The sequence below is a fragment of the Euleptes europaea genome, chromosome 7 (genome assembly GCF_029931775.1).
Source record: "Euleptes europaea isolate rEulEur1 chromosome 7, rEulEur1.hap1, whole genome shotgun sequence".
NCBI lineage: Eukaryota > Metazoa > Chordata > Lepidosauria > Squamata > Sphaerodactylidae > Euleptes > Euleptes europaea.
The window spans coordinates 34,686,083-34,706,579 of NC_079318.1; the positions used below are offsets into that span (position 1 = coordinate 34,686,083).

General features: G+C 44.3%; 1 protein-coding gene across 2 annotated transcripts in view; it reads left to right on the forward strand.

Annotated features, from left to right (window-relative positions):
* BIRC6 (baculoviral IAP repeat containing 6) overlaps positions 1–20,497 on the forward strand; it is a 177,129-nt gene that overhangs the window by 139,315 nt on the left and 17,317 nt on the right. For both annotated transcript variants that reach the window (XM_056853593.1, XM_056853594.1), the window contains exon 66: positions 18,233–18,443. In XM_056853593.1, the coding sequence (XP_056709571.1) occupies positions 18,233–18,443 (211 nt within the window). The remainder of the gene's footprint in view (positions 1–18,232; positions 18,444–20,497) is intronic.

Genomic DNA, 20,497 nt, shown 5'->3' on the forward strand with positions numbered 1-20,497 from the left:
GCTGAAGATGAGGGGCAGATAAAAACAGGATGGTTGGTGGATAGGATGAGAGAAGAAAGCAGGGAAAGGGAAGAGAATATGGGGACTGCCAGGAGAAGGGAAAGAGGAAATACTATGGGGAAGGGTGAATACTGGGGAAAGCGAGGTGTTCCCCACAAGTCCTTGCAGGTTCCCCACCACGCAATTGGTGTGATATGCTGGGAATTTGAATATTGCATTCAAAGACAGTGTGTACTTTCCATTGGCCCTATATTAATATGGAACTGCTTGTTTTTCATTGCACAATTTAGTTAAACGTGGGAGTATTAGGAGAACTGTTTAAAATATGACAAGAGAAGGGAAGTGGAAAAAACATGTGAGGTCCTGAAATATTTTTCTGACTATTATTTCATTAAACAGTTGTGAAGACATGCTTGCTTTACATTCTGTGTAGAGGGAAAATAAATTACCGGAGTTGCACCTCAGGACATAGGAGTCACACCAGAATCTGTAGGGACTAGGTGTAAAGAGTGGCGGGTAGAACTGAGATTAAGCTGCGTTAACTAAAGAGCTAAGAAAGTACATCGGGCAGCCTATTATAGCCGGAACCTTTGAACTTGAAGCTGCAATACAGATGCGTAACCTTGTAATTAAACTTCCTAGAACAAGGCTTTGCTTTCTTCTTTTCTACTAACTTAATTGAGCCTGTCTCTGAGAATCACAGAAAAAACAGTGAAGGCATAAATAAAGCATAGTTACTCTTACGCTCCTGTTGTTCATCTTAAATCTCTCTGGGCAGCCATTCCTCACAGCTCAAGTGATTGCCGTTCTCCTGTCAGAAATTCAGCGACACCTTAAAGACTGGCAACATTCATTCCAGCATGAGCTTTTGTGTGTCAGAGCTCACCTCTTCAGATGGTTATGAAAAAGAATTTTTAAAAATCCACGTTTTTTATGTGTAAAGTTACCAGAGGGGCGGGCGGAAAGGGAATAGTTGAGGGCAAAGAGAAGCTTGATGTAAATCCCATCATAAATCTTTCAAGTGTGTTTCTGTGTGTAAGGGACTAGAAGGGATTAAGCTGTAAACAGAAGTGTAATTAAGTAGGATAAATAACCATCACGGAAGAAGCAGTTACCTTCTCGGCCTGTATCTTGAAGTACCTGCTTGCCAATAACCTCGGCATTTATAATATTTCATGTCCCTGTTACTTTTTATAATCTAGATGTAGCCATGCCTTACTGCAGAGGGTGGTGAAATTAAGCAAGAGGACTTAAAAGGCTTAGAACAGTTATTAACTCTGTGAAAAGAAATAGTTGCCATAAAAAGGAAGTTTTATACAAAACCCTTGTGGAAGAGCTGAGTATGTACTGCAACTCCAGAGGAACACAGTATTCAGTTTCCTAAGCACCTCCACTTTCTTAACCTTATTATCAAGTTTCGAGACCTTATGGTTGCTTGAAACTGAATGGGCATTGGCTGATGAAATCTTGGAAATTACAGAAATTACTCAGTGCCATTTTAATTATTATCAGGAGGGGCTTCAAGGCCTCTTCTCTTCCACATGAATAAAAATTGGATAAATTTAATAGCAACACACAGCAGAATTAAAAGCCAATTTGCTTAACTTGCAACAATAATTTCCATACAGGTTGCAAATTTCAACTTTTTGCGTCAGACATCCACAATGGTTGGTTTTCCTTGGTGCAGAGTATTAGACTCTGTAGTCCTGCCCCTAAGAGGCAAATGTAAACGACAGGGTGTGGAACTGGCTAATAGTTGCGATACCTAAAAAGCTAAGGAGAATGTAGATGGATGGATGTATTCTTTCCTGAGCTTACCTGTGCCAAAACTAAACTTGCACTGAGCAGTCCCTGATTATCACTTTGCTTTTAGCTTCTTCAGAATTTTACATAATAACCATTTAAAAAATCTCTGGAGCACTTAGAGAAAAAATTGATTTTAAATTCAAAATTATGGATACATTTGCAACATAACATAGTATTACTGGATTCAGTTGATGAATAAGAGGAATGAGAACAGCTCATCTGTTAATGTCTCCAAACCTGCCACCGTTTGTCTTTGCCATGTTTCTTTACTCAGTGTATAGACCGTATTGATATAAACATATTCAAAGGTGATTTTCTGCCTCTTGAGTATAAGGTAAGGATTCTCTATTTTTCTCTGGGGTTTAAAAGTGAATAGCACACCTGCTGTTACAGCTTGCAGTTCTGCCTGCAGTTTTCCTCTGTTGGATTTTTGTTTTGTTTTTCGTTTTGCTGTCAGGCTACAGTATAAGCATCATGGTGCTCTAAAATATATGTGTAACAAATTATGTATGTAAAAGTAGGTTTGGCCCAGAAATTCTCCATACAAATACATTTAATCTTGTTGAGTATCTGTACTATACTATTCTATCAAGTTTACACATTTTTACTATGAGTTAAACTTCTTCTCTGACATTCCTCCTGGGGCTCAAAGAGCTGGAGTGAGAGAACCAGCCAGGCAAGCGCACACAGTCTGGCAGAAAGACATAGCGACAGTGGAAACAAATTATGGGAAGGGGTAACAAGGAAAAAATTATAAAGGAACATACGCAGAGTTAACCTGGTAAGGCCAGTGTTGGAAGGTCCCCTAGGTTGGCTATTGAACTTCCAGAGAAATTTCCCAGTGCCCCCCTGCCCTAGAGAGCTGCTGGTGGCCAAGCCCCACCATGCTTGTCAGCGCCTCACGGATAGGGTTGCCAACCTCCAGGTACTAGCTGGAGATCTGCTATTACAACTGATCTCCAGCTGATAGAAATCAGTTCACCTGGAAAAAATGGCCCCTTTGGTCATTGGATTCTTTGGCACTGAAGTACCACCCTTCCCCAAACCTCGCCCTCCTCAGACTCCACCCCAAAAACCTCTCACCGTTGGCAAAGAGGGACCTGGCAACCCTACTCACAGATCACTTGGCTCAGACCCTTTATTGATAATCAGTGTCAGATCACCAATTGTTTCCTCTTGTACTACTGCCATTTTTGTGGGATTAGTGTGAGCTGATGTCCATTATTGGTGCCACTGAGTTCAGTGGTCCATGAAATGTTGGCTGGTAGAGGCTGCCCATCTAGGCTTATCCCGGGGCTGTTTTCACTTCCCAGGTTGCTCCTGATTAGATAAATGGTGTCCTGCTCATCTTCTGCAGCTTTCTCTGGGTGATCTCTTGTTTCAGAAGCAGCAGAATATAAAGTAATAATTAGACATTTTATCAGACTTGCCTCTGGGTGTTGCTTAAATAGAAAACCAAAAGGCAGTAGAGTATGAAATATTTAGAACTGACACTATAGCCTCCAGCGTGGACTTGGTTCTTATATCGTATGTTCAGAAGAGTGCACCAAGGAAGTAGAGATGAGGACAGTTGACAATTCTAAATTATTTAGAAACACAGGGAACAAAATCTTTGACCTTTTAAAAGCAATGTTCTCTGGAGCGCTAAATGTTTGGCTGTTTCTGTAGCAACAAGTTTGCTATTAGATATTTTAAGAAGCTTCTTAACTAGTTTAGTTACTATTTTAAATCTTCAGAATGAAATTTTAAAAATGGCTATTAAGTTGCAGACCCTGAGTTTCATACCTGTTAGTGGTGTTAGCTCAAAGCCTTTGAATGAGTGGGTTTCAATAGCTACTAACATTATTACATATTCTGTGGTGCATACGCTCCAGTATGATGCTTTATGACTTGTTCTTTTTTCTTTTCTTTTTACTATGACGTGGCACATATTCCTGTATTGTTGAAGTGTTAGGAGTGAACACTGAAATTTTCAAAAAAAGAGAGAGGAATTTGCAAGAAGTCTCCTTTAGTGAATATGGGGAATATGCCATTTAGGGTTGCTAGGTCCCTCTCTCCACTGGCGGGATGTTTTTGGAGCGGAGCCTGAGGAGGGTGGGGCTTGGGGAGGGACTTCAATGCCATAGAGTCCAATTGCCAAAGCAGCCATTTTCTCCAGGTGAACTGATCTCTATTGGCTGGAGATCAGTTGTAATGGCAGGAGGTCTCCAGCTAGTACCTGGAGATTGATAACCCTACATGCCATTATATGTGTGCAAGGAATATATTTTCAGTTGCTGCCCTTCCACAGTAATGCTGACTTGGCTGTAGGAAGCAAGTTATTACCAGGGACCACGAAAGAGAGACCTTTTCTTCTTCTGGACTTGGCTGATTTCTCTTTACCTCCACATCTCACAGTGTTCCTCAGTAGCTGTTTCCAGACAGAGACAAGACTAGTAATCTGTGTGTAGGAATGGGAATGTTTGAGGGAGAACTAATTTTCCTCTTTACATGTTGCTTTACACGAGTACAGAGAGTGATTTTGGTGTCTTTGATCTCCGCATCAAAAATGCTAGATCATAGGAAGCATCAGTGGCTCCAGAAAATATACAAGAACAAAAGCCATGTAATACCTTTGATTAGGGCCAATCAAAACAACACAAAACAGTGTGCAAGCTTCTCATGTTCTCCAGAACTCTTTTTAAGGTTGGATATTACAAAAATAAAAAGCGGATGGGCAGAAAAAACGGATGTCTTAGGCTGTGATTCCAAGACCTTGTAGAATCATAGAGTTGGAAGGGACCACCAGGGTCATCTAGCCCAACCCCCTGCACAATGCAGGAAATTCACAACTGCTTTCCCCCACACACCCCCAGTGACCAGAAGATGGCCAAGATGCCCTCCCTCTCATCATCTGCCTAAGGTCACAGAATCAGCATTCCTGACAGATGGCCATCTAACCTCTTCTTAAAAACCTCCAGGGAAGGAGAGCTTACCACCTCCCGAGGAAGCCTGTTTCACCGAGGAACCGCTGTAACTGTTAGAAAATTCTTCCTAATGTCTAGATGGAAACTCTTTTGATTTAATTTCAACCCATTGGTTCTGGTCCGACCTTCTTGGGCAACAGAAAACAACTCGGCACCATCCTCTATATGACAGCCCCTCAAGTACTTGAAGATGCTTATCATATCCCCTCTCAGTCTTCTCCTCTTCAGACTAAACATACCCAGCTCCTTCAACCTTTCCTCATAGGACTTGGTTTCCAGACCCCTCACCATCTTCGTTGCCCTCCTCTGGACACATTCCAGCTTATCTACATCTTCCTTAAATTGTGGTGCCCAAAAATGAACACAGTACTCCAGGTGAGGTCTAACCAGAGCAGAGTAAAGCGATACCATCACTTTGCGTGATCTGGACACTATACTTCTGTTGATTCAGCCCAAGACCGCATTTGCCTTTTTAGTTACCGCATCACATTGCTGACTCATGTTCAGTGTTTGATCAACTAAGACCCCAAGATCCTTTTCAGACACACTACTGCTCAGACAAGTCTCCCCCATCCATCTTGCAAAACAGTGAGCAGACATGGCAGATTTAGAAAGACACTGCTATCAAGTTGTATCCTTGACACTCTGGGAGGAAGTAGTAAAAAATGGAGTTAGCCCACTGAAAATATAGTACCAGCTGCAAGCAATATTTTTAAAATCAAATGTTGGCAACCATAGTTTGACTTCAAAGGGCTAGTGCATAGAGGTTTTAATTTCTGTCTTCCAGAGGCAGCTCCCTACACCCCTGAAAAGTCATTCCTCAGGGTCAGTGGTCAAGGTCAACATTTCCTTAGGTGAGAGGGGTTGCAAGGACTCTGGCCCTGAAACAGATATTTGAACAACTGACACAACTGCAGAGACTAGATGAGTACTACTCCAAGAGGATGATAATGCTATCCTCTTCTTTTTTCAGTGTGTGTGTGTGTATGTGTATGTATGTATAATTTATTCATAATTTGCTGCTGTGCATTGCAGCCTTAAAGTAACAGGTTTCTGTCTTTCCTGCTTATTTCCAGATCTTGGAAATGGCATAGTACATAAACTTGGAAAACGTAACATATATATACCGTATATACTCGCGTATAAGCCGAGTTTTTCAGCCCAAAAAAAGGGCTGAAAAAGCCAGCCTCGGCTTATACGCGGGTCAATACGGTAGAGGGGGGAGGGGGGAACTTACCGCCGCCATCTTTTCTCTGCCGGGAGAGGCCTCTAGAGCCCCTCTGCGGCCGCGGGGAGGGCGCTCCGCCGCCCCCGCCGCCTTCTCCCGGCTGGGAGAGGCCTCTAGAGGCCCCCTGCAGCCGCGTGGAGGGCGCTCCGCCGCCTTCTCCCAGCCAGGAGAGGCCTCTAGAGCCCCTCTGCGGCCGTGGGGAGGGCGCTCCGCCGCCCCCGCCGCCTTCTCCCGGCCGGGAGAGGCCTCTAGAGGCCCCCTGCGGCAGCGGGGAGGGCGCTCCGCCGCCCCCGCCGCCTCCCAGCAGGGAGAGGCCTCTAGAGGCCCCCTGCGGCCGCGGGGAGGGCGCTCCGCCGCCCCCGCCGCCTTCTCCCGGCCGGGAGAGGCCTCTAGAGCCCCTCTGCGGCCGCGGGGAGGGCGCTCCGCCGCCCCCGCCGCCTTCTCCCGGCCGGGAGAGGCCTCTAGAGCCCCTCTGCGGCCGCGGGGAGGGCGCTCTGCGGCCGCGGGGAGGGCGCTCCGCCGCCCCCGCCGCCTTCTCCCGGTCGGGGGAGGCCTCTAGAGGCCCCCTGCGGCAGCGGGGAGGGCGCTCCACCGCCCCCGCCGCCTTCTCCCGGCCGGGAGAGGCCTCTAGAGGCCCCCTGCGGCAGCGGGGAGGGCCCTCCGCCGCCCCCGCCGCCTTCTCCCGGCCGGGAGAGGCCTCTAGAGGCCCCCTGCGGCCGCGGGGAGGGCGCTCCGCCGCCCCGGCCGCCTTCTCCCGGCCTGGAGAGGCCTCTAGAGGCCCCCTGCGGCCGCGGGGAGGGCGCTCCGCCACCCCCGCCGCCCCCGCCGCCTTCTCCCGGCCGGGAGAGGCCTCTAGAGCCCCTCTGCGGCCGCGGGGAGGGCGCTCCGCCGCCCCCGCCGTCTTCTCCCGGCCGGGAGAGGCCTCTAGAGCCCCTCTGCGGCCGCGGGGAGGGCGCTTGGCCGCCCCCGCCACCTTCTCCCGGCCGGGTGAGGCCTCTAGAGCCCCTCTGCGGCCGCGGGGAGGGCGCTCCGCCGCCCCCGCCGCCTTCTCCTGGCCGGGGGAGGCCTCTAGAGGCCCCCTGCGGCAGCGGGGAGGGCGCTCCGCCGCCCCCGCCGCCTTCTCCCGGCCGGGAGAGGCCTCTAGAGGCCCCCTGCGGCCGCGGGGAGGGCGCTCCGCCGCCCCCGCCGCCTTCTCTCAGCCGGGAGAGGCCTCTAGAGCCCCTCTGCGGCAGGGGGGGGGCCTCCTGCAGCTGCAGGAAGGCCACCCCCGCCGGATCCGCCGCTTCCCACCGCCAGGAGCCCAGAAGGTAAGTCTGCGGGGGGGGGGGTTATAAGCCGACCCTCGGCTTATACGCGGGTGCCTAATTTTTCCCCATTTTTGGGGAGAAATTAGGCACCTCGGCTTATACGCGGGTCGGCTTATACACGGGTATATACGGTATATATAGAAGGCTTTTTATATTGGTTTTATGCAATTATGACTCATTTTGGTTAAGTCTAGAAAGTGTGCTACCACATCAGTTCCCATTTGGGATCAGTAGACTTTTATGTAATGGTTCAGGCTTGTTCAGATTTCTGGAAAAGATAAAGGTTTATTCAGGTTCTTTCATTCCTTGGCAAAGCTTCCCTCATATGTAAAGTCATCCTTCAGAACTACCCGGGTGTGAGTGTTGTGTTACAAAGATAAATTTGTTCACTGAACATTTTCTGGTTGCTTCTACAGCATAAAATGGTTGACAGATTGGATTCAATTTCAGTACAATTATTTATGTTGAAGCACAAAACTCAGTGATGAATGCAATGATCTGAATGAATATTCTTGTGCAAAAGATTAATGCTGCTTTTGCTTTAAGGAAATACTTAACATTTTAATGAAGGAATGGTAAAAAAAATAGCATTTTCTCAAATATGATAGGCTGGCAATATCATAGTTTTCCACAATATAGCTCTTGCCGTAAACCGTTATAAGAAAAGGTTCAAGCCTGAAAATAAAAGAGAACAAGGGACAGGTGGCGTGGGCAGAATTCACCCAGGGTATTGTGGCCATACTAGGCACCAGAATGCATACATGAGCCTATAATAGTCACGTTTCTGCTTTCTTAGTGTTATGACATCACTATTTCCTACCATATGCTGTGTAGGCATGTGAGTTCTGGACGAGAGCCTCACACTTACTATAAAATCTAGTTTTGCTTTCAGAGTTGGCCTGAATCGCAAAGTAGGGGAATGTGCACAAAGGTCTGAGCCTCAAAATCAATTTGGAAACTCCAGTTGGTGCAGAATGCCACAGCTTGGCTATTATCGGGAGCCAGATTGAGCATGCATATTACTCCCATCTACATTCACTCCACTGGCTGCCCATCAGTTCCCAGGCTCAATTTAAAGTATAGGCTGTTACACGCGAAGCCTTTCATGGCCCCTCATATCTGTGAAACCATGTCCCCCCTATGCTCTGCCACAACCGCTTTGCTCATCTGCAACTGGGCAAAAATCAACAGCTGCCCATACATGTGCCTTCTCTGTTGTGCCTCCCTTGTGGATTGGCCTGCCTGAGGTTGTCAAGAAGGCTCCAGCTCTCCTGGTTTTCCACAAACTATGCAGAACGGAATTATTCAAGAGGGTTTTTCTATTCAGGCTACAGGGTTAGCATTGAATACATTATTGGGGACTGTGGTCTGTTCTACTGTGTATAGTTTGCTGTGGGTTGGATCCTGTTGTGTAATTCTGCATCATTTAATGTGTCATGTTAACAGTTCTGCTTTTAGACTTCTGGTTGGTTCTACAACCCAAATCCTGTCTCATTGTTTATTGAATCATGTTGATTGTGTTAGCTCATCATGTGGATTGGATTAACTCATTCTGTGTAATCTGTTTTGGGCCCAAATTTGAAAGACGGACTATAAATAATGTAAATAAATAAACAAATAAGTGTGTGTTAAGTGCTTTCGAGCCGTTCCCGATTTATGGTCACCTTATGAATTAATTATCTCCCAAAATTTCCAGTGTAACTGATGGAAGTTGTTATTGTTTAAATAACCTTTATTAGGTAGCCCATTCCACCCAGCTCTTACTTAACACTTGTTTTTAGGTATAAATAGGTGATGCTGTTTAATATCCTATGTTAGCCTTGTTTTCCAGTATGGTTGCATATGTTCCATTCATGTTGTTCTTTTCAGATACATATAAGTGGAAACAAAAGGTTTTTATATTGTCATCGGTAGCCAATTAAGCTATATTTGGAATGTTAAATGGCTTGGAAAAAGAATTTAGTGCTGCTCAATATTATCTATTTAATGGTCCATTAGGTTTAGTTATTCTTAGTTTGGAGTATCCTGGAACAGTAAAGGAGAGCAAAGGAATCTTAAAGATGCTTCCTTTTAATGTATAATTTTAAGCGGTGCTTCTGTTCGAGAGACATCCATAATACATGTGTCAAGACTGGTATAAATAATAAAAAATTATATGAAGCGTTTTCAAGGCTGCAGTAAATAAGGAATAGTTATGTTGGGCAAGACCATAAATATTTGTGTTAATTGTATTTAATGTATGGTTTTGGCTCAGATTTTCAATGATCTGCAGCAATTCCTGAATATGTTTGCTGGCAAACTTTTAAAAATACTGATGATGCTTTTACACTAAAAGGTTGTCTTTCTTCATTGGGATTAAAATATTTATGGATGTTGTTGCTCCAGGAGCTGGACCTGTTATTATTATTATTATTATTATTATTATTATTATTATTATTATTATTATTATTATTATTACTATTGCCATTAAGTCACTGCTGACTTATTGCAACCCCTGGTGAGGTTTTCACAGCAAGAGACATTCAGAGGTAGTTTCCATTGCCTGAATCCGCATTGCAATCCTGGTATTTATTGGTGGTCTCTTATCCAAATACTAACCAGGGCTGACCCTGCTTAGCTTCCAAGATCCGATGAGATCAGGCTAGCCTGGGCTATCCTGATCAAGGTGAGATGCTGTGCTGCTGGGGCAGGGGAGAGAAGTGCTTGCATGATTGCCATACCTACCATCTACTGCTTTTGATTTTCTGGGGTTTACAGTGTAGTCTTTTGAGTTGTAGTATTTGAGATTATTCTATTACTCCCTCATCCCTCCAGCTAAAATGTTAAAACTCAAATGCTTAGGTTAGTAATGATTGTGCTGTGTTTGCATAACTAGATTTTTTTCCATGACGGCTTAGATTCTGTGCAGCAGTGTTAGGGCAACTAATAATAGTTTATTGATATGGCTATATCTGTAACAATGCTATCTCCGGACTTGGGGAGATAAATATTATTAACATCTCTTACGATTAAGACTTCATGATTGAATGGATATATTCAAATCTGATAATGTTTCTTTGCTTGCATACTTAAGCAGATTTTAGTGTGCTTTTAGGATTCCTTAAGTATAAATGAAAATACCGTTTTCGCAATAATTTAGACAGATCAGAAAGCAGGGCACGTTCACATGGTTGTATCTTTCTACCAAAGTGTTCCTTCCTTCTGGGAGAATAAATAATAATTCTGGCAGAGTCTCGGTTGTTCTGATAAAGTTTGCTTTGCTTTATCCAAAGAATAAACCAGCCAACAGAACAAAGGATAAAGCAGAAAATAGTTTTCCATGCGTCTTGCGTCAGCTTACATCCTGGTTTGGAATACATGAGTCAACTTGCCATGTTGTTTATTAAAATTGTTTGAGCAGGAAACCGCAATGGCTTGTGGGGGGGTGTCATTTCCCTCTGTATCCCTTTCCCCACACTATATCCTCTTTTCATCCTCCTAGCAACCCCTATATCATCACCCTTCGCTGCTTCCTTTTCTCCTTCCTGCCCAGCAACCAAACTTTCCTACCTTTTATCCATCCCCCAACTTCAGCTGTTTTTATTATTTCATTTATACCCCACCTTTCTCCACAATGGGGACCCAAAGCAGCGTGGTGTGGTGGTTAAGAGCAGTAGTTTGGAACAGTGGACTTTAATCTGGAGAACCAGGTTTGATTCCCCACTCCTCCACATTGAAGCCAGCTGGGTGACCTTGGGCTAGTCACACTCTGTCAGCCCCACCTACCTCACAGGGTGTCTGTTGTGGGCAGGGGAAGGGAAGGGAGTTGTAAGCTGGTTTGATTCTTAAGTGGCAGAGAAAGTCGGCATATAAAAATCAACTCTTCTTCTTCTATCATTCTGCTCTCCTCCATTTTATCCTCATAATAACCCTGTAAGGTAAATTAGGCTGAGGATATTTCACTGGCCCAAGGCCTAGCCCCGATGAGTCCTCCCTCAAAAACCCTGCCCCTCCCCCTGGCGTTTACTAACAGAAGCCAATGCTTGAAGGCTGGTAATAGCATGAGGTTGCGTGGCAGTGACCACTGAGGGCATTTATTTTGTAAAGCTACGGGTGCTGTTTCTAGTATGGGGCTGTTAAACCCCAATCTATTTTTTTCAGACTTTGCTACAAAGCTGTGAAATTTTTATGGTTTATTGAAAGATCTGTCTTGTCTGTTCATGGCTCTGATATCTGGATTTAAGTTTCCATAGATGGAACAATGCTGAGAATTGATATGAACATGCAGGCAATGATCCTGATTCCTGATCCTTTTCATATTCTTTCCTTTTTCATTGTACTCATTCACTTATTCACACGCACTTCCTTCTTTTCCTTTGTCACCATTCACATTCCTTCTGCCCCCTCTTTCTTGAGTCTCCATCCCACCACCCTAATTACTGGCAATATCCAGAATTCTCTCTTCCTTTCTCACTAACACACACCAGCATATACCACATCCTGTTGAAGCAAATCCTTTTTACATAGGGGCATCAAATTGCGGCCAGACCCACAATCACTTTCAAATGGTAAGACCAACAATCCACCATATAGCTTTTCAACTGGAAAGATATTACCTGTAAGCTTTTTTGGGTCCCCTTTAAAAGCTCATATCTTTTGTTTTTCCTCTGACTGCTTCATTTAATTGAACCTTTATTTTGAAAGAATGCATAGGGGGAAAGGATATGGTCCTCCATGGCAGTCATTCCAAATTCCAAAAATGCCTGCAGGCCCATCAAGGATGGGGAGCCTTGTCATAAGGAATTGGATAGGTTTGTATGGGGGTAAATCTGTTTTTATGGAAGACCATCGTGTCCATATCTGATTGATTTCATGTACCAGATCTGTGCCCAAAATCTTATCCATTTTCTTGCTTTCTTGAAAAGTTTTTATTGTATTATCTTACCTCTCTTGTTGGGTTTTATAACCTGATTTAATGCAGAGTTGCCATCATCATGTGTTTCCAAATTATGGAACTTAAAATGTATCTAAAATCACAATTTCCATGCCATAAGCACTAATTAGTTGACAAACACAAAACGGGGACGGGGACTGCGATCTGGGCTCCTGCAAGTTTGACATTGAGCATACTGAGTTTGAGGACTGTCTTGCTTCAAAAACCTCTATATTAATCCAGCAGTTTTCATTTTGACACTTGCAGGTGTAGCGGGCAGAACCGTGAAGAGGGAGACAGATTAGCAAGCAACAGATGTGGACAGGGATGCTATGTTTATCTTAGAGACCTGTCATTTGGCAATAATGATTCAACCAGAAACAATATCTTAGATATGAAGAGCCTCATGTAATTTTAAAAAGTATCATAAATCACATGTAAATAGAGTGGAAAAGTTTAAAGCATCTTATCTACTTTCAGAGGGCACGGAAAAGCACACAGTATGCTGTCAATGGCAGTCAACGCAATATGCTTTCTTTTAAGAACTTCAAGGACAAGTATGAAGAAAATAAAGACAATTGTTAGCGTGCCAAATAAAGGGGCTTTATGGTGGTCACAGGTAGAGCATCAGCAAAGAGAGAAGGTTGCTTTACTTTAAATCCACCAGGGACAAAATTCCTAGAAAATGTAATGTTTAGTTGCAGCTCTCCTATGAATTTGCTCTAACCGTTTCACTGAACAGGAAGACAGATGTACAGCTTTGAAAAGAGGTGGCCAAGATCCAAAGCCTACATGCTACAGTGTGTGCACAGAGTCTTCTCGCTTCCCCTCTCTAGTACACACCTTTAAATTTCTTCTGGGAATGCAAAAGTTCTTCCAGAGTAGCAATCCATGAAGCACAAAGGGTGGCTCCCCATGTGCAGACTGGATCCCAAACACAGTGAAGTCAGCTCTCCGCAAGCAAAAAACGCTTCAGCCGACAAAAAAGAACTTGCTCTGGTTTATCAGAGTCAGTGCATCTCTTCCTTTCCATCATCTCATTTCCTTACAATCCAACGGCATTGTTAACGGAGCTGTTATATAATAATCCTTGAGCATCTCAGCTACTTTCTTTTCTGAGAGGTTTGTGTATTCTGAATATCCTAATTTCAGGCTTTTTAGTGTGACCATATGGAATTACACATCAGCCTTTAAATGTCTTTCTATTGTCTGGCTGCAATAACAAGTTAGATCTGAGTCCAGTAGCACCTTAGAGGCCAACAAGAGTTTCAGGGGCTCTAAATTGCCACTGGACTCAAATCAAGAACTGTTCTACTGCAGACCAACTTGGCTACCCTCTGAAAGAACAAGGCAGCCTAAAGTTTAATCTTTGCAACATGTTAATTTTAAAAAACAGCAATGCAAATTAATTTGGGGGAAATTGAATTTATCCCAAATTATTTTTTGTTTGCTTGGAATAATCAAGAATGATTTAGATTAACTATTTTCATTTGTGTGTGTGTGTAAAGTGCCATCAAGTTGCAGCCAACTTATGGCGACCCCTTTTGGGGTTTTCATGGCAAGAGACTAACGGAGGTGGTTGGCCAGTGCCTTTCTCTGCACAGCAACCCTGGACTTCTTGGTGGTCTCCCATCCAAATACTAACCAGGGCTGACCCTGCTTAGCTTCTGAGATCTGACAACATCAGGCTAGCCTGGGCCATCCTGGTCAAGCATTTAATCAGGAGAAATATTAACATATGGCATCCTCAACAAGGTATTGACCAGTTTATTAGGAAAAGGTCAGACAGAGGTATGAAGCCATTTGGCACAAAAAACTATAGTTTCAGCTTCCTGGTAAGCATCTTACAGTCTGAAACTCTCCAGTAGGGCTGTCAAAAAAAAAAAATTCGGTACAGTTCGGATTTGGCCGAATTTGACCCTTGTGGGTTCGGTACGTGCCGAAGTCCGAACTCCCCCGCTTCGGATCCCCGGTAATTCGGGGGGATCCGGAGTTCGGGGGAAAATTCGGCCCCAGCGCGCCTTCAGAGGGATTCCCTGAAGGCGCGCGGGGGCCCTTTAAACTGATCTGAGCCTCCCAGCTGGGAGGCACAGATCAGTTTAAAGCACAGCCCGCCCCCCTTCAGCGGGCTCCGCTGGAGAGGCGCGGGCTGCCCTTTAAACGGGAGGCGCAGATCAGTTTAAAGGGCAGCCCGCCCCCCTTCAGCGGGCTCCCCTGGAGAGGCTCGGGCTGTCATTTAAACTGATCTGCGCCTCCCGGCCGGGAGGCACAGATCAGTTTAAAGGGCAGCCCGCCCCCCTTCAGCGGGCTCCGCTGGAGAGGCTCGGGCTGTCATTTGATATGCGCCTCCCGGCTGGGAGGCACAGATCAGTTTAAAGGGCAGCCCGCCCCCCTTCAGCGGGCTCCGCTGGAGAGGCTCGGGCTGTCATTTAAACTGATCTGCGCCTCCCGGCCGGAGGTGGTATCAACTCTAGGACTGAGCCAAAACAGGTAGACATTTGGGTGAACACTTTTCATCTGCTTTGAAATCATTCCCCCTCCCTTCTTTTTCCCCTCTTAGGGCTCTCTGAAAGAGCAGAACTGTTCTTCATTGTGTGGAAGAACGTTCCATGATTACCACCCTTTTACTAAGGCAGCAAAGCAAATGTCCCATGTTTTAATATGTTATGCTTTATGCAGGCACTGAAACCATTGCAGCAAGTTTTGGCTTGAGTGCCTCCATAATGGAGACTCATCTTCCTCTGCTGCCCCCCGCCCAAAAAAAAACTCATTCTGAGCGGGGTCAGTGTCATCAGTGACATTGCTGTGTAGCAAAATTAAACTTAATCATATAACACTTTGATCCATGATTGGCTGGAATTGTGTAGGAAATTAGCAAAAAAAACTTAAACAGAGCGAGGAAAATGCTACTGGAGGATTAGCAGGTCACTCTGAAGATGTGCACACAAAAAGATGAACGCTTGCAGGGGTAAGAGAGGTTGGAGGGAACCACCCTTTACACTGGTGGGTATGTATATGGCAAAGCCCTAGTTAATGTTTGGAAAAAGTGCACTGAAGCAATGGTGGTGAGGTGAGCTTGTTTGGCTGCTATTACCACCACAGAGTAGGCACTGTAATGTGTTCTCGCCCATGTTCAGTCACATTTGCTTAAGCCTGCACAAAGACAATGAAATGATGGCATGATCTGGCACCAGTGTAGATGTAATGGATGAACCAGTAGTAGGCATTGACATGGGTGTGCCACCCCTTGTTAATTAAAGGGTTAGTAATATAAAATGGGCCCTGACCTGGATGGGCCAGGCTAGCCTGATCTTGTCAGATCTCAGAAGCTAAGCAGGGTTGGTCCTGGTTAGTATTTGGATGGGAGACCACTAAGGAATACCAGGGTTGCTGTGCAGAGGAAGGCACTGGCAAACCACCTCTGTTAGTCTCTTGCCATGAAAACCCAAAAAAAGGGGTCGCCATAAGTCAGCTGCGACTTGGTGGCACTTTACACACACAATGTAAAACGGGCCCTGACTTGGATGGCCCAGGCTAGCCTAATCTCGTCAGATTTCAGAAGCTAAGCAGGGTCGACCCTGGTTAGTATTTGGATGGGAGACCACCAAGGAATACCAGGGTTGCTGTGCAGAGGAAGGCACTGGCAAACCACCTCTGTTAGTCTCTTGCCATGAAAACCCTGAAAGGGGTGACCATAAGTCGGCTGCGACTTGACGGCACTTTACACACAATGTAAAACGGAATGTGAAGAGCTGCTGGCTATAAATAAGCTCCAAGGGTGAAACACGCTTAGTCCTGTGGGATTTTGCTCCTCTTAAAATGTACGTTATTGGCTTTTCTTTCCCATTGGTAAGAAGGGCAGAAACATGTTATGAACTCATTCACCTTTAAATATTTTGAATTAGAGCAGTCTGTCTCTGCAATGTTGTTAAAAATAGCATGTCCTAGGGACAGAGGAGTCAACTGTGAAACATTTCTGAGTATTAAAACATTTTGCAGACTTATTTAATGGTATGTATGGTAACTGAAATGACATTGAATCTTTTTAGTGAGCCATTCAAATTACCAGGGACTTGCTATTTTCTTAAAACTATCTGTCGTTCAAACATTTGTAATTAGTGATGCCTCCCACTTGATTTCAGTGTTCATGAACTCCTTCCCAGTCTTATTTGATTTTTATATGTGGATGGATATATCTGTAGGTATCGCTAAAATAATTTTCCTTTAAAGGCTTTGTTGTCTGTGACCAAAGCTAATGTCAGTGTGCGTGAAGATGAGTGTTATAAAGACCACTAGACTTATAATGACAAATAAGTGTGTGCAAATGGGGATTTATTAATACTTTCTTTGTTAAAGTAGACCCATGTATAAGTTTTTGGGGTTTTTTAACTTTCTAATGAACACTGTGTTCCCTTGCTGGTAAAAATCCGATATTTAAAATACTGTAAAATGGTAAGTTTGAGTTGTGCAACAGAATATCCCTAGATATTTTTCAGTCACCCAGGTATTCAGCACAATTAATAGGATATCTACAACTGTTCAGTTAGAACAGTTCACCCATCATGAGAAGGAAACGCCTCAGGTCAATGCACAGAACTTCTGTACTGAAAGATTGAATTTCTGGTGCATGTTAAGTACGTTAAGAATTATGAATGCCAAGGCTTGATTTTACCTTGGTCTGCCTCATCTGATTGGATTGTTAGTGTTCAAATGCATAATGTGCTTATATACTAGGTCTAAAAAACTAAATTGTGTTTCTAGAACTGTTTCTAGAAATTGTGTTTCTAGAAATCCAACAAGGATTTTTTTTTGGGGGGGGGGGGTTGCCTACCTAACCTCTTGGAAACTTCCAGGCACAGAGATTCCACCATGTTCTTAGGCAGTGTGCTGTGTTGGTAAAGTGATTCAGAGTCTCAGACTAGGATCTGAGAGACCCAGGTTCGAATGCCCACTCTCATGGAAGCTTGCTGGGTGGCCTTGGGCCAGTCACACACTCTAAGCCTAACCTACCTCACAGGTTTGTTGGGAAGATAAAACGGAAAACAGGAAAATGATGTAAGCTGCTTTGGGTCCCCGTTAGGAAGGAAAACCGGGTATAAAAGAAGAAAATAAACTGCTAAGAAGTCGTCGTCCCCCCCATGGAGATTACTGTGTCTTTTATCCTATGTGGATAGAATTCTGCATTTGCTCATGTTTGTTCTTTTAATTACGTTTTCTTCCTGCTTACCGAGTTATTTAAGCCATTCCTCATATCTTATGGCTTCTAGTCCCTCTTCATTGGAACTGCTGTTCCCTAAATCCACAGTGCCAACATCTTCAGCAGAGGTGCACTGAACACTGTCCTTAAGGTCTTGCTAGCAGTGAGTGGAATAGCACGGTTGTATACCAGGTCTTTCAAATGGTGCTTTTGGTAATGCAGCCTATAGTGCCGTCAGCCATTTGAGCTACAGTATTATTATCTTGTTGACTTGCAAATTTATCCAGTTTAAAATCCATCTTGGATGTGCTGCTCTTAATTAGTTTTCCCTGTTCTTATATTTGTGCATTTGGTGATCTTCCATGGCTTTCTTTAGAAGTTTGAATAGCAGCATCCACCTAATAGCCATAGTCTAAGGAATGATTCAACAACAAAAACAACAATGTAATTAGAAGTTCTGTTATGGATTTACTTCTTTGTTATGTTAAGCTGGCATTATGGCTTTAAAATGCTAATGTGTGTGTGATAACCTAATTGCTAACTGCAGTTGTTTGAATAGAGTATGTAAATGAATTGATACCAGCTTTACTAGTATTACCTAGTATGACAAAGAGACAAACGAATATTTCCAAGTGTTATTTAAAAAATACCCTTTTTTTTACAAGGTAAAGGACAAAACCACACCATTTCCCTATGAGAATGTACCAGTTAACCTTTGCATTGATCAAGTTTGTAATTGTGCCTGCTTTGTAAGGATCTCTTTTGGGTAGCTGGCTCTAAATGAGTAAAGCTTCTTTCTTTTTCTTTCTTGCATAGTTTTGGATATGGCCAGACATGTCCCTCTCTACAGAGCTCTGTTAGAGCTTCTCCGTGCTATTGCCTCATGCACATCTATGGTGCCGTTGTTGCTGCCTTTATCTGGGGAAAATGGAGAAGAGGAAGAAGAGCAGTTGGAATCTCAAGCTTCTGTCGGTACTCTGTTGGCTAAAATGAAGACATGTGTGGATACCTACACTAATCGACTAAGGTATGTCCTTAATCTATTCTAGAATATTAAGAAATACTACAGTGCTATGTTACTGTGACCTCACTGAGGTGCTAAAGTTGTGTCCAGACTGTACCACTTCAGGTTGCAAGTGGAAACTTGCCTAACTGAATGTTCTTCCTTTCTCTTCTAGTTGTCTTTGTTCAAATATTTGTTTTGAGGCTCCTAGGCTAGATCTGTTTTCACTAACATCCAGTGTTCTATATGGTGGGGTTATTCTGTGTAGGAGCATTGTCATATGAGCTTCCATCTGCAATTCAAACTGGTTCCACCCATTCACAGATTTACCGTGTTCTTTCACAGGTGTCCAGATGTCTTTACATCTGCTTTAGTGTTGCCTCTTGATTGGAAAGTAGCTACCATCTTCTGACTCTACCAGGGGAGGACCTTCCCATTCTCTTTTACCTGCCCTTTCTTTTGGTCAGGAAACAAGGTTTTTGTAGAGCACCTCTGAGTTCTTATCTTCAGCTGGGGGTTCTCTTTAATTACTTGTATTCCTAACTTTTCCTTCCTGTTCTTAAGGGGTTGGGGTCAGGGAGATACTGAAAAGGAAGATTTTTGAGGAAATAGCCTTGAAGGCTTCTCATTATGTGACCTTCTGTTTCTGATCCCCTGTTAGTCCAGCGCAGGAGCCGATTTTCTTGACTCATCCCTTTGAGACTTTCTGCCTCACCATTCTGCGAAACAGAGCGGTATAGGATCCAGTAGCTGAAGGACACTTCACATTGTTTCGTGTGGTCTCCTTTGTCTTCATCTTGCATCCTCTCCAGAAAGTCTGGCAAACAGCTAGAAAGTGGGGACTATCATATTCACCCCTAAGCCACAGCTAATAGTAAGGCTCTTGAGGCAGCCATCAACCCAGCACTGCTTTTGATTTCAGTTGTATCCCCCCCCCCCCCGGGTTGCTGGGAAAGAGAAGCAGGAGTGAGCCAAGATGTTTTGATGTGACACTCTTTGGCTCCAATTCAAGCCTGTATGAGCTGAAGCGCCAGCAGTCACATTGGCTCTTTCAACCTTCAAGGACAGAATCTAGAACAAGCCTCATTTGGCAGACAGTATTACAGTCCAACTGGATGTTGCATCTTATTTCGGCAGATTGTAAAGTTGGGAAGTCTCCTGAAAGATCTCTTTGAAAGGCAAGAAGAAGAAAGTGAAATAGAGGTGCTCGTCTCTTGCTGTCAATCCCTAGTATATAGGACCAGTGTTCCCACTGCCTCCTGGCCAGAGCATCTTGATTAAGCCCTTTCTTCTGCTACTGCATTGGCTTCACTAGATTTGGAGTCAAGTGGCATTAATCCTGGAGGACACCTCTAGCTGAGACATTTGTTTCCAGATTTGGTTGGATTCTCCATACAGCAGATAGTCACTGATGAGTAGAATAAATCTCCCGTCTCAAGGTCTAGTAACATCTGTAATCAGATCTGCTGCTGCTACCCATTAGTACAACTCAGATGCCTTCTGAAAAACATCTTTGCCCATTTTCGGAAGGCACAGTGTCAGTCTCACTTCCAAGGGGAGAGGCTTTCAAAAATCTCAGGGCAGCTGCTGAAAAGGTCCTCTGGAACATGGCCAGCCTTACCTCCCTTACTGCTGATTCCTGCTGGAGAGGATTCAGGGATCTCAGGGCTTAGACAGGTTGGCATGATTGGAGGAAGACTTTCAGGTACACATGCCCCTAATTCATTTAGGGCTTTAGTGGTCAATACCAGAGCCTATCATTGGTCTCAGGAACAAATTGGCAGACAATATAGTTTGAATAATTCTGGTTCTATATAATTATTGTGACTTTATAAGTCTTTGGCATGGACTCTTGCTACAGCATTTTAAAACAGTCAAAGTTTTCAAACTGTCTTCAGGGGGAGCCTCATGTAGAGTGTATTACAACAGTCTAACCTGGATGCTACTCAGGCCTTGGGCTTTTATCCCCAGCAACTGAGGATTTAGACCTGGAAAATGTACAGGCACATTGTAGTTCAAGTCACGTTGAAAGAGGTGGTTGTGTAGTCCCTCATGCAGAAGTGGCCCAACATTCCATT